The 14,089-nt window shown below is 34.6% G+C and overlaps 1 protein-coding gene across 1 annotated transcript in view; it reads left to right on the top strand.

Moving 5' to 3' along the window:
* The window catches only part of LOC131806742 (Y+L amino acid transporter 2-like), a 53,809-nt gene that overhangs the window by 27,899 nt on the left and 11,821 nt on the right, over positions 1-14,089 (top strand). Inside the window, exons 2-5 of the mRNA XM_059131389.1 lie at positions 654-1,055; positions 11,682-11,928; positions 12,405-12,478; positions 12,573-12,718. Of these exons, the coding sequence (XP_058987372.1) occupies positions 789-1,055; positions 11,682-11,928; positions 12,405-12,478; positions 12,573-12,718 (734 nt within the window). The 5' untranslated portion in view covers positions 654-788. The remainder of the gene's footprint in view (positions 1-653; positions 1,056-11,681; positions 11,929-12,404; positions 12,479-12,572; positions 12,719-14,089) is intronic.

The raw sequence follows: 14,089 nt of genomic DNA, 5'->3' as shown, positions 1-14,089 counted from the left end.
GAGAACTCTTACTTTTGGAGATGATCGCAAAATATTTATGGGTTCAAATGAACCAAAAATAGAAAAAATATCCTGATCCAACAGTTGAAGCCAATAAACACGCCTGAGAAGAGAGTTAAGGACAGGGAAGAATTCTAGCATTTTGGATGACCATTGAATTATATTTAGCTTTAAAATGGACCACAACAACTAACAAGTGCGTAAATATTGGGCAAATTTTCCTGGTCAAAATGCTAAGGGTAATATGTAGGCAGTGTTCCGTGACATCATTTCAAAAGCGAAATGTTCCAAGGGGACATAAGGGGGTTTCTAATATATTGTAATGTTGTAGGGTATCACATGGTCGGTACCGCACGACTAAGGCTATAGTCTTACTTACTTACTTTATTATTTATAAATAATTTAAAAAAATGTATAACCTATTTTTTCGACTCCAAAACACTGTGCAATTTTCACCATATTACGTCTATTTATTCCTAAATACTAATTTGAAAAGTAAACACAACACAAATATGTTTATTCTAAAACGGTTTTTTTTTTTTTTTTTTTTTTTTTTTTGAATATCTTACTCAAGAGCATCTCACCGAACATCTCACTCTTGCAAAGCTAATCATTTCACCATTTAATTTCTTCCTCTTTCTGTCTATTTTCAGAACCAAAAAAAAAATAAACAATAGCCCGGTACGAACATAAGCGTGCAAGTACCTATTAATTAACATTAATTGCTGCGTGGTCAGTCGGTGAGTCGTCAGTGAGGTAAACCACGCCACACCACTGTTATCATCATCATGGAGACTGAATCATTAAATCGGAAAAATTCATCGCGGAAAAGTTCCGTTGTAAATGGAAATGGTGAAGCTGCACCAAAGGTGGAAGCCGATGGGGGCGGTGAAGTGACACTGAAGACCAAAATGAGCCTTATCAATGGGTGTACCGTTATTGTTGGATCCATTATCGGTTCGGGTATTTTCGTATCGCCCACGGGTGTCCTCATGTATACCGGCAGTGTAAATTTGGCTCTCATTGTTTGGGTGGTATCCGGCATTTTTTCAATGGTAAGTAGGAAAAAAACTTATTAAAACTCGAATTATTTTTAATGGTTTATTTTTTTTAAGTAAAACTCAAATTTAAGTAAAAAAAGTCCTATATACAAACAATAGGGACAAGATTTTCAATATTTTTATTTCATTTGTTTCACTTCGAAATACTCGTCGCAAACCACATAAAGTGCATATGTTCGGAGATCAGCATGAAATTGAATTGAAATCAATATAGAGGTTAAATTGTTCATATCAAGTGAAATGTGTAATATTCGTCCAAATAGGATGTGTTTCAACATTCAGTCTAGAAATAAGTTCTTCAAATTTGGAGAAAATTCGGTTCAGATATAGTTCGAGCTTCCATACATATGTTTCCTACGATTTGGGGTTTTATGCCCCTCATATGCACTCCACAAGAACAACATTTTGTACCAAATAACTTATGAAACTCAAAAATACCTCTGTCAAATTTTATCGAGCTCCCATATATATCATTATCAGATATCAGGTTTATTGTGCACCAAATGGCTATTATCAGTTCAAATGGACTGAATTTTGGAAATTCCAACCAAATTCGTCCTAGAAACAAGTACTTCAAATTTGGAGAAAATCGGTTCAAATATATCATATCTCGGTTCAGATATATCAAATATTTCTCAAAAATACCTGTGCCAAAATGTATAGACATCGGTTCAGTTTTTATATACCTTCGATATGCATCTTCATCCGATTTCACGGTTATTATTCACCATATATGTAATATAAGCCCAAGTTGGAGAGATTTTTTCAAAATTCAACCGAATTTGTGCATTTGGTGAAACTTGGTCCGGTATATCTGTTATGGGAGCTCTTCTAAATACACATCTGGTATAGGGTACCTATACTTTACCTATACGTTTACGGTTTTTTTGTCAAAAAGTGGAACTTCCCAGTACTCTAATTTTTCTTAATGTTTTTTTTTTTTTTCATTTGGTTGTTTTTCCAAACAAGTCTTTGTCTATAACAGCGTCTAAAAAATTCGATCCAAACGTATTTCTACTTCTTTCTATTAATATCTGAATTTGCAAATATGGATTTCCAAAAAAAACCTTTATATAATATCCTCTTGATTGTGGTACACAAAATTCCACCTCCATTACGTGCGGCATTAAGTCACCAATATTTAAATCAATTCCATTAAAATACTAATTTTGAAAGAATGTATCTCAGATTTTAATAATAATAATAAAATTCCCACCTGTGCTAGCCAACTAGTATTTAGATGATTTATAAGGCGAGCAACAAAAACAAACAATAATTTGTTTACTCCGTAAATGTAAACAATTGCTAAACAGCAAAAACACACACCCCAAACGACCAACCACCTGAGACATATTCACCGAACAAGAATAAAGCTAATTGTTAGGCAATTGAAAATATTACTTATAATTCCGATGTACACGCGCTGTGCATTTGGCAACAACATCTGTCCCACCGGTGGACACCGCCATGCCCACCCCAAACTTAACAATAAATACCACCCAATCCATATGGGGATAATATTCTAATGAATGAAGACTATCGTTCAAGTTGTTTCAATCTAAATAGCTCAGCGTCTGGCAGTTATCGATTGACTATTGTCACCTGTTGCTGTTCCTGCTGCTGCCACTTTTATTTGCATTTTTATTAGCATGATTACACGTTGTACATGTTTCATCTTCTTCTTGCCATACTTGTTTCACCGGCACACTTATAAATAATGCAATATTTGTTTGTAGTTGAGAATAAAAATAAATTAAAATGTTATTGATGCTTCAGGCGTTAATAGAACTAGTTTAAATCGGTTTGATGGATTTACGTAGAAGTCGAAATGTGGTCGAGGAAAATGTAGAGAAATCTTTAGAGCATTCGAAAATATAGTTCTAAAAAAATGAGACTCTGAGAAATGCAAAATCGTTAGCACATATCTTTTTGTTGGATCTTTATTTAAATAATAAAACAGTCAGCTCGACCGTGCCGAACTTTGAATACCACCCACAACATAAAAAATAAATTTGTAAAATTTAAAAAAAATTCCGTTGAAAAATACTACTAAGAACATAAAAATGCCGAAAATATGGAATTATCGTTTTATTGACATATATAGATCTAGACAATATTCAAATACGATTTCTTAAACATCAAAATACCGAATATTGGAAGGTATTATTATATGGGGGCTACACGCGGACTTACATTTTTGTGTTGACAATTTTCTGTCCTATGAAGCAGATCTCACTGCGAACACCAAATTCCAAAATGGAAAAAATTCTGCAGATAAATGTTCAGGTCCAAAACACAGTTCAGGTTCAGGAAAGTTCAGGCCCAAAACACATGTGCGCCAAATTTCAATTTTCTATCTTAATTCCTTCGGAAGATAGCATGATTACAACAGGAGGAAGGACATGGCTAAATCGAATTAGAATTTACGTTGAGATGAACAAAACTGCAACAAAGTCTAACGGCTTAATTTTTACATTTTTTATACCCTACACCACAAGGTGGTCAGGGTATTATGTCTTTGTGCATTTGTTTGTAACAGGCAAAAGGAAACGAGATAGATCCATAGTTCCTTTTGATGATCTGCATAGAATCACATTCAGAGTTGATTTATGCATGTCAGTCCGTCCGTCCGTCTGTCCATGTATTCTTGTGAACAAAATGCAGGTCGCATTTATTATCCGATTGAGATGAAATTTTGCAAACAACATTTGTTTGGCCCAAGGACGAACCCTATTGAAATTGGAGATAATCGGTAAAAATTTAGATACAGCTCCCATATATCTCTTCGTCCGATTTGCCTTTTATTGTGCACCAAACGTGTAATGTCAGCCCGAATAGTATGGAATTTTTCACATACAACCAAATTAGGCCTTAAAATAAGTATGCCAAATTTTATCGAAATCGGTTCAGATAAAGCTATAGCTCCCATATATATTGTTCATCCGATTTGTTATTTTTGTCCTCCGCAGCCGTAATATGCACTCTATAACAACAGTATTTGGGGAAATATATCAAATGCAGCTCAGAAATACCTTTGCTAAATTTTATCGAGATCGGTTCAGATTTGGATATAGCTCCCATATATAACTTCGTCCGATTTACCATTTATTGTGCACCAAACTTCTAATATTTGTCCAAATGGGATGGCACATACGACCGAATTTAGTCTAGAAGGTAGTATGCCAAATTTGGTGAAGATCGGTTCAGATATAGTTATAGCTCCCATATATATTGTTCATCCGATTTATTGTATTTGTTACCCACAGCCGTAATATGCACACCGTAACAACGATATTCAGGGAAATATATCAAATACAGCCCAGAAATATCTTTGCACAATTTTATCGAGATCGGTTCAGATTTGGATATAGTTCCCATATATATATTTTTATCCGATTTCAAATTAATTTCGCACCAAATGGGCAATAAAAGTCCGAATTTAAAAGATACAAATGCTTCGGCATATTTAGTCCTTTGAATTTTAAATTATAGTTATAACCACGCTATGAGTATGATTGAATTCTCCCATAAAAACTTTTTATTATTAAGTGGAGCTCAACTAAATTAGCAAAGTGGTGTAGGGTATCATAAAGTCGGCCTCGCCCGACTTTAGGACTTTCTTTACTGTTTTTTTTTTTTTTTTTAATTTTATTGAATGAAAGCAAACATGGCAAAAAGAGCATTAACTTTTAGAATAAGTTTTGAATTGTTCGAATTGGTCATCTTTGGCACGAGTTATGGCCTTCAAATTGCCAATGAAACCGTCACACGCTGCCAGAATCTTGTTCTGCGGTATTTTGGCACATTCCCGGCGAAGCCCTTGCTTGAGGTTATCGACACTTTGGTATTTTTTAGTGCCAACATTGCTTTCCAAAATACTCCAGACACAATAGTCCAATGGATTGGTATCAGGAGATTTTGATGGCCATTGTGCGCTGGAAATGAAGCGAGGAACCTCATTTTGTAACCATAATTGGGTGGCGCGTGCTGAGTGCGATGGTGCTGAGTCCTGTTGGAATGTCCAAGGTCTACGGGCAAAATGTTTGCAAGCCCAAGGCTTTAATACACCCTCCAGAAAATTTTCTCGATAATAATCGGCATCTATTCTGATGCCACGGTCGATTAATACAAGCGTAGAGCAACCATCGGCTTTTATGGCGGCCCAAACCATCACCATGGCCGGCGCTTGAGTTCTGGTGGTCAACCGAAGGTGCACATTTTCAGCTGACCTCTTTGGCAAGTCACCATGATCATCTTGTTTGTTTACAAACTGCTGCACAACGAATGTTTTCTCAAAGGAGAAAACCAAATTCGGCCGTTTAGCACTTTCGGCCAAGCGAAGCAACTCTTTAGCTCTTTTGAGTCTATTTTCTTTCTGTTGCAGTGTAAGTTTTTGCACTTTTTGGAATTTCAATGGCTTTAGCTCAAGTTCATTTTTCAATGTTTGCCGAATGGAATATTGCGATATGTTCAGCTCACGAGCCATTTTTCGGTTACTGCGACGCGGGTTTCGATCAATTCGCTTCTTTATTTTCGAACAATTTCTGCTGATGTTGCTGTTTTCTTCCGTCCACTTCCTTGACGTCGGTAACAAGCGATGGTACGAGACACAAAAGATTTATTCACATTTAAATGCTGGAGTGATCTAACGATAGCCACTTGTGGTTTTTCAGCCAGATATAAAGAAATCACATCATCACGCTTGCATTCTATCACGAATAACTTTTTTTCTGGAAAATTCTCACCAAAAATGATTTGGGGTTCTCTTGGTATTTGGAGTTGAGATATGGAGGTTGTTTTGGAATTGTTCGAAAAATACTAAGTGTTACCGAATTTGGTGAAGGGATAGAGTTGAAAACGTAAAATTTTATGTTGCGATAACTGTTGGTTTTTAGGATTGAGATAAGGAACGGTTTTGCAAATGATTACTAAAATTAAAAGACAATTACTAAGTGTTACTAAATTTGGTATTGAGTGAATGTATAGAGCTGGAATACCAAAATTAGCTATTGTATAGTCTATATGTAACGGTAGCATCCGATATTTGCGAGAAAGGGGTTAACCCTTTCATAATACAAATAATTTATATAATTATAGATTTTGAACATAAATAATTGGTTGGATGAGTATTACCTAATATTATTCTAATATTTTTTAAGAATATCTGAAATATCTGATTTTAAGAATATCTTAAAGTTGAGGGTCTGTAGATTTTTGTTTTTATTCTTCAATATTTTCCAAAAAAAAAGGTATCTTTGTTGTTTCTGCCCACCACCGGATAAATGCGAAAACAAACACATTACTAGTATAATTAAATTACTTATTTACTCATTTCATCGTTCAAATTTAATGGCATATTTTTGTTTTGATCCCATTCCTATTTCTCACACTTCATAAATAGTCAAAGACCCTGGCATACCATCATAACCAGAAGCGAAATAAGAAAATGTCGGCATTTCATTTTGTACAAGGGTTTTGTGCGTGGCATCTATACATACATATATATGTGTGTATGTATGTTAGAGGCTCTGCCGCAGGCATTATCAATAATGAAATTACTCTGAAATTCCTTAGATGTCACTACAAGAGCAGGAAGTCATAACATTCACTGTTTTATTGAAAGGCAAATATCTCATTACTATTCTCTTACCATCATTCGCCTGTGAAGAGTCCCTGAAGTCGCCACCGCCGCCTCTCCAGTTAAGGAGTCAAACAATATTGAGCATTCCTCAAGTCAAGGCGTTTGTGGGTGGTTGGATTTCAATACTTTTTCTTCACTTTGTTGTAAATTGTTCATACTCTCTGGCACACTTAGGAACATCAAGTGTCAATGTTTATGGACAACAACGATGTCGGTAACGACGAATTGGTATGACATCAATGTAGTCAAGTTGTCGATTGTCTGTTGCAGCCCACAATGGCCATAACAACGTGTTAGGAATTTCCATTTTTTTTATTTTAATTGATTTTTCAATTTTTTTGCTTGCGCGTATGTATTTCCGTAAAAAGAAAAATCATAAGTTATGATTGTTCCGTTTTTCATCCTAAATGACTGGAATGGGATAAATTGATTTTTGATGAGATATGAAGTATTTTTAAAAATCGTTTATTTCTTTTTTTATTAAGTGTAATTAACATATTTGAAGGATTACAATCATATGTATAATATTTAAATTCAAGGTCGAAGTTTTTTTATCGAGTCGTCTTAAAAAACTGACGGAGTTACACTCGTGGATGTTTAAGAGTACCTTGAAGAAATTTAATTTTATATAAAAATATATATCTTATAAATTAAAACAAAATCCTAAAGAAGTAATATCCGTGATGATCTCAAAATAATTTTAAAGAATTTAAAAAGAAAAACTGTATAGAAAAGGGATTAGTTATAACCAGGATTTCAGAGTAGAGCCAATTTTGGTTAAATTTTGATTAATTGTTCCTACTTTACTATAAATAAATAAATATATACGTTTTTCTGAATTTCCAATTCATATTCAACTAATATACACAAATTTAAAAGTAGCTTATAGAAAAATATTTGAACTGGGTTGTTCGAAAACACAGTGGTGTTATGGTTTAAAATTCGAGGTAGTAGCACCTACAATGTGCAGTTATGAAATTACAGTGTAATAGTAGAATTCTGAAATTTGAAATGTGAGTCTCTGTTGGAAATGTATAAAGTGAAAGTGTAGATTTTATATTCGGATATTTTTATACCCTCCACCATAGTATAGAGGTTATATTAGTCATTCCCTTTATAACATCTCGAAATATACATTTTAGACCACACAAAGTATATATATTCTTGATCAGCATAAAATTCAATGTCGATTTAACGATGTCCGTCCGTCTGTCCGTCTATCAATCTGTCCGTCTATCTGTGTAAATCACTCTAGCCTCCGAACGAAATGAATTAAGTTAACAAAATTTTACTCAAATGTGTATTATATGCTGGACTTTTGGCATAGAAAATGTGTATTATATTTGGTATAGAAAATGGGTCATGGAGGTCCACATTTTGGGATAGCCCCCATAAAACGGTACCTCCCGATATTCAGTGTTTTGATGATTTTAGCGACATTATTCAGCGAAATTGTTTCAAATTTAGCATTTGAAGTGCGTAATGGATACTACAGCCTAAGACAAAATATTATCTGTGAAGGTCCACGTCTTCGTATATGATTTTAGCGACATTATTCACCGGATTTGTTTCAAATTTGGTGTTTGAAGTTCGTAATGAATACTACAGCCTAAGAAAGAAAAGTTTGTGCAGGTCCACGTCTTCGTATAGCACCATATAACGGTACCTTCCGATATTCGGTATTTTGATTATTTTAGTTACATTATTACATTTTTTCAAGTTTCGCATTTGAATATTGTAATGGCTTATAACAAAAGTTGCCTATGCAAGTCCACGTCGTCGTATAGACCCTAAAGTAACGGCTACATTCATTTTTAATTTTAACAGAATTTTTAACGGATTTTATTTTTTATTGCCAAATTCGTTGCAAATGATGGAGGGTATTCAAAGTTCGGCCCGGCCGAGCTTACAGCTATTTTACTTGTTAAATATACGATTTGGTCCCATTGCTTTGAATCTTAAAATGTTTTTCAAGCTATGAGAAGATTTTTTTAATATATTTAATTTTAATTTGCATTTTTTAAGGACTTCCTAACTAAGAAATGTATATTTTTAAAAATTATGGCATATTTCTCAAGAAACTTTTAAAACATCGTTTTAAAAATATTTTTTGTGGCCAAAAATCGTCTATCTTTAAGAAAATATTTTCAAGAAATTGAATGAATGAATTAACTTAGTTTTATGAATATTTATTCAAAAACCTTCTGATCAAAAAGTGCAGATTCTTTTAAAGAATGTTTTAAACGAATATCACGTTTAAGCAAATGTTTCTTTTCATATTAGTTTTGTTGGCAAATGTTAAAAGCCTATTGAAGGTTAATTCGTTAGATACATTTTCTGACCAAGTTATTTATTAATTTGTATTTTAAGTTTAATTCTTATTTCTTAGTCACATGTAGTAATAGAACTAATCATCTGTGACTTATTTTTTTATGATTTGTGTAAAATGCACAATTTTCTGCCACGCGACTACACAATGTTACAAGATCAACGATAATTAACAGATATGATTCATATTAAATTCAGGTTGAAATTAATGAAATAATTTGAGTCTTAACTGTGCAACAATTAGAAAATACAATGATTAAATCAATCACAAACTATATTCTCGACTTATTGAATTTCCTTTTCAATCGTCGGAAATTCAATAAATCGCGAATATAGTAATGTTTAATGATATTGTAGTATAAAATCTAGGGGTTAGATAAAAAAACTGCAACAAGGTCAAACACCATAATTTTTGCACTTTTTTTATGAATGAAAGCAAATAGCATCAAATTTTAGAATAAGTTTAGATTTGTTCGAATTGGTCACCTTTGGCACTAATTATGACCTTCAAACGGCCAATGAAACCGTCACACGCTGCCCGAAAGTTTCTCTGCGGTATTTTGACCCATTCCCGGCGAAGCGCTTGCTTAAGGTAATCGACACTTTGGTATTTTTTAGTGCCAACCTTGCTTCCCGAAGGACTCCAGACACAATAGTCCAACGGATTTGTATCCGGAGATTTTAGTGGGACTTGTGCGCTGGAAATGAAGGGAGGAACCTCATTTTGTAACGATTCTTGTGTGGCGCGTGCTGAGTCGTGTTGGAATGTCCAAGGCCGTTTTTATACCCTCCACCAAAAAAAGTATGGAGGGTATATTAAGTTCGTCATTCCGTTTGCAACTCATCGAAATAATCATTTTAGACCCAACAAAGTATATATATTCTTGATCAGCGTAAAATTCTAAGACGATTTAGCCCTGTCCATCCGTCTGTTGTAATCAAGCTACAGTCTAAACGAATTAAGATAGGAAGCTAAAATTTTGCACAGATCTCTCTTTTGTCTGCAGGCAGGTCAAGTTCGAAGATGGGCTATATGTGTCGACGATATCGTATAGCCCACACATTTTTCAATGGAATTGTCTGAAATTCCACAAAAGGAGTCCCTTATGGGCCTTTTACTCCCTCACAAAGAATTGTCTGTATAGATCCACGATATCGTATATCCCCCATATAACTGAAAATCCACACAAGGAGTTCCTTGTGGGTACTTTATACCTCGGCAGAGACATCGTATAGCCCCCATATAACGGTACCCCCGATATTCTGTATTTTGATGTTTTTAGCCATATTTTTCAACGGAATGGTCACAAGGGGTTCTTTGTACACAAGGGGTTCTTTGTGAGCACTTTACCCCCCGACAGAGAATTCTCTATATAGGTTAACGATAACGTATAGCTCCCATATAACGGTACTCCCCTATATTCGGTATTTTGATGATGTTAGCCACTTTTTCCAATGGAATGATCTGAAAATCCACACAAGGAGTTCCTTGTGAGTACTTTACACGCAGACATAGATTTGTCTTTATAGGTCCACAATATCGTATATCCCCCATATATCGGCACCTTCCTATATTAGATATTTTAAAGATTTTAAAATAATTTTTAATGGATTTTATTTTTTTGAAAATTTTTTAATTCGTTCCAAATGGTGGAGGGTATTCAAAGTTCGGCCCGGCCGAACTTACTGCTTTTGTACTTGTTTTGTTTACAAAACAACTGAATTTTTTCTCATCGGAGAAAACTAAATTCGGCAGTTCACCACCACTGATGTTGCTGTTTTCTTCCGTCCACTTCCTTTACGTAGGGCTACGCTATCAGTATCACGGTAACGAGCGATGGTACGAGACATCACACTATCACGCTTGAATTATATCACGAATAACTTTTTTTCTGGAAAAAAAATTGTAAACAATATAATGGCCTGTCACTGGAATAATTTTAACAGCTGTCGGACGAGCAGTTTTTTCATCTCACCCTGTATGGGAGCTATAGCTATATGTGCCATTAGGTGGGTCATTTACCCGAAATCGGTTAAAGATATAAGGGAACTATATCTAAATCTGATTATCACCAATTTCAATAGGGTTCGTCTTTGGGCCAAACAAACATTGTTCGCAAGATTTCATCTAAATCGAATAATAAATGCGACCTACATATTTTTCACAAAAATATATAGATGGACGGACATCCGTACTGACATTCATAATGCATAATCGACTCAAAAATGATTAAATGAAGATTCTCAAGAGTCTACCTCCCTTCCTTCTCCATGTTACAAACAAATGCAGAATGACGTAATACCACTATGTGGTGTAGGGTATAAATATGATTAAGAAAATATTTTGCAATTTGGTTTTAAAATGTTTGCCAAAAAATCGAAGTTCAGACAGGATTTTAGTTTTACAAAAATATAAAATGAGAAATATTATTATATATATTTTTATTATGAAAATATTTTCCATTTAATTTTTTACTTTTAAAAACCAAATATTCCAAACATGCCTCAGTTGTGCTTTGTTCTCTCCCTCCCCGCATCATTTCAGTTTATTTCAAAAATAATATTTTTTTTATTTTTATTATTATTTTTACGTTTTATATATTTTTATTATTTAATTTCAATTTTAAACATATTTCGATTTTTAATTTCAGGTCGGTGCTTATTGCTATGCGGAATTGGGCACAATGATTACAAAGTCCGGCGCTGATTATGCCTATATCATGGAAACGTTTGGTCCATTTATGGCTTTCATACGTTTGTGGATTGAGTGTATGATTGTGCGGCCGTGCTCTCAGGCAATTGTGGCGCTCACATTCAGTGTGTATGTGCTGAAACCATTCTTCCCGGAATGTACACCGCCCGAAGATGCAGCCCGACTGTTAGCTGTGTGTTGTATATGTAAGTTCTGATGTGTTTTTTAAATAATTAATAAAAAATCATTTTAATGCGATGAGATTTGCTGGAGTTAATAATTTAAAAAAATAATAATATTAACTGATATTGAACCATGCATTACTGAATCAACCCATTACGTTTACTTGTTTATTTGCTTTAAATCACAAAGAATAAGTAATTATGTAGGCATGGAAACTCAGAAATAACTGTCGTAGTATAATGTTAGCTCTTCTAACGAATGTAATTTTTTGAAAATATTACATCATACAATTACTCTACAAACATATTAACACACATAAATAAAATAAATCTACTGTAAATAGGAATCGTTACTTTAAAAAAATATCATTCTAGAAACAGAAGACTATCACTGTTTTCCTTATTGGAAATCCTTCCGCGCTCACAAATTCAAATAAAATCCATTAAATTGAGCATTTTCATTTCTTAAGCCAACTAATGTCACTCTTTTCGCATTTTAGGTATCCTGACATTTGTCAACTGTTGGGACGTTAAATGGGCTACTGCAGTGCAGGATATTTTCACATATGCCAAAGTAAGTTAAACTGGATTCAACTGACCAACATCTTTCCCTGACATAAAGATAATGCCATAAACTGATTTGTCTCTATTTTATCTCCATTTATTAGCTGTTGGCCTTGTTTATTATCATTGCATCGGGCATTTACCAACTCTACTTGGGCCATACGGAATATTTTACATTTGAAAATACGGATACACGAGTCACGTCACTGGCGCTTTCGTTTTACTCGGGATTATTTGCCTACAATGGATGGTGAGTTAAGGGATGGGGTGGGATGGGAGGGTAATGGGCGAAATGGTAAATGAGAATATATTGCGTACGCATCTTTGACCCAGGATCTAGGATGTTATTGAAGGTTTCGAAATGCCACCACTTGTTGCTTGGCATTCTGATTTTTTTTTTCGTTTCCTTGCAATTGGAAGTCATGAAATAGTCTTCTTATAAAAATAATAGGATTTTGTGATTTTATTATTTTTGTGTGGTCCCTTATTACATGGCAAGCGATTGGAAAATAAAGAAGAAGACATGCAACTGGCAGTTGAAGTTAATTCAATTACGCTGATAATTGAATGATGCTGTCAGGGTAGTACATGATATTAAATAATAGCTAATCATGTTATTTTAAGATCTAAAAAAATACTTTGGATGCTTTGGCTATTATTCTTATTAAAATTTAATTTATATTTAAAGAAAATCGGCTTCAGGTCTTCTATAGATAGAAGACCTTCTTTAGGTATTCTATGGATAGAAGACCTTCTTCAGGTCTTCTATGGATAGAATACCTTCTTCAGGTCTTCTATGGATAGAAGACCTTCTTCAGGTCTTCTATGGATGGAAGACCTTCTTCAGGTCTTCTTTGTATGGATGGAAGACCTTCTTCAGGTTTTCTATGGATGGAAGACCTTCTTCAGGTCTTCTTTGTATGGATGGAAGACCTTCTTCAGGTTTTCTATGGATGGAAGACCTTCTTCAGGTCTTCTATGGATAGAAGACCTTCTTCAGGTCTTCTATGGATAGAAGACCTTCTTCAGGTCTTCTATGGATAGAAGACCTTCTTCAGGTCTTCTATGGATAGAAGACCTTCTTCAGGTCTTCTATGGATAGAAGACCTTCTTCAGGTCTTCTATGGATAGAAGACCTTCTTCAGGTCTTCTATGGATAGAAGACCTTCTTCAGGTCTTCTATGGATAGAAGACCTTCTTCAGGTCTTCTATGGATAGAAGACCTTCTTCAGGTCTTTTATGGATAGAAGACCTTCTTCAGGTCTTCTGTGGATAGAAGACCTTCTTCAGGTATTCTATTGATAGAAGACCTTCTTCAGGTCTTCTATGGATAGAAGACCTTCTTCAGGTCTTCTATGGATAGAAGACCTTCTTCAGGTCTTCTATGGAAAGAAGACCTTCTTCAGGTCTTCTACGGATAGAAGACCTTCTTCAGGTCTTCTATGGATAGAAGACCTTCTTCAGGTCTTCTATGGATAGAAGACCTTCTTCAGGTCTTCTATGGATAGAAGACCTTCTTCAGGTCTTCTATGGATAGAAGACCTTCTTCAGGTCTTCTATGGATAGAAGACCTCTTCAGGTCTTCTATGGATAGAAGACCTTCTTCAGGTCTTCTATGGAT

Source organism: Musca domestica, unplaced genomic scaffold (assembly GCF_030504385.1).
Source record: "Musca domestica strain aabys unplaced genomic scaffold, Musca_domestica.polishedcontigs.V.1.1 86, whole genome shotgun sequence".
NCBI lineage: Eukaryota > Metazoa > Arthropoda > Insecta > Diptera > Muscidae > Musca > Musca domestica.
This window is presented reverse-complemented; position numbering and strand designations above follow the sequence as displayed.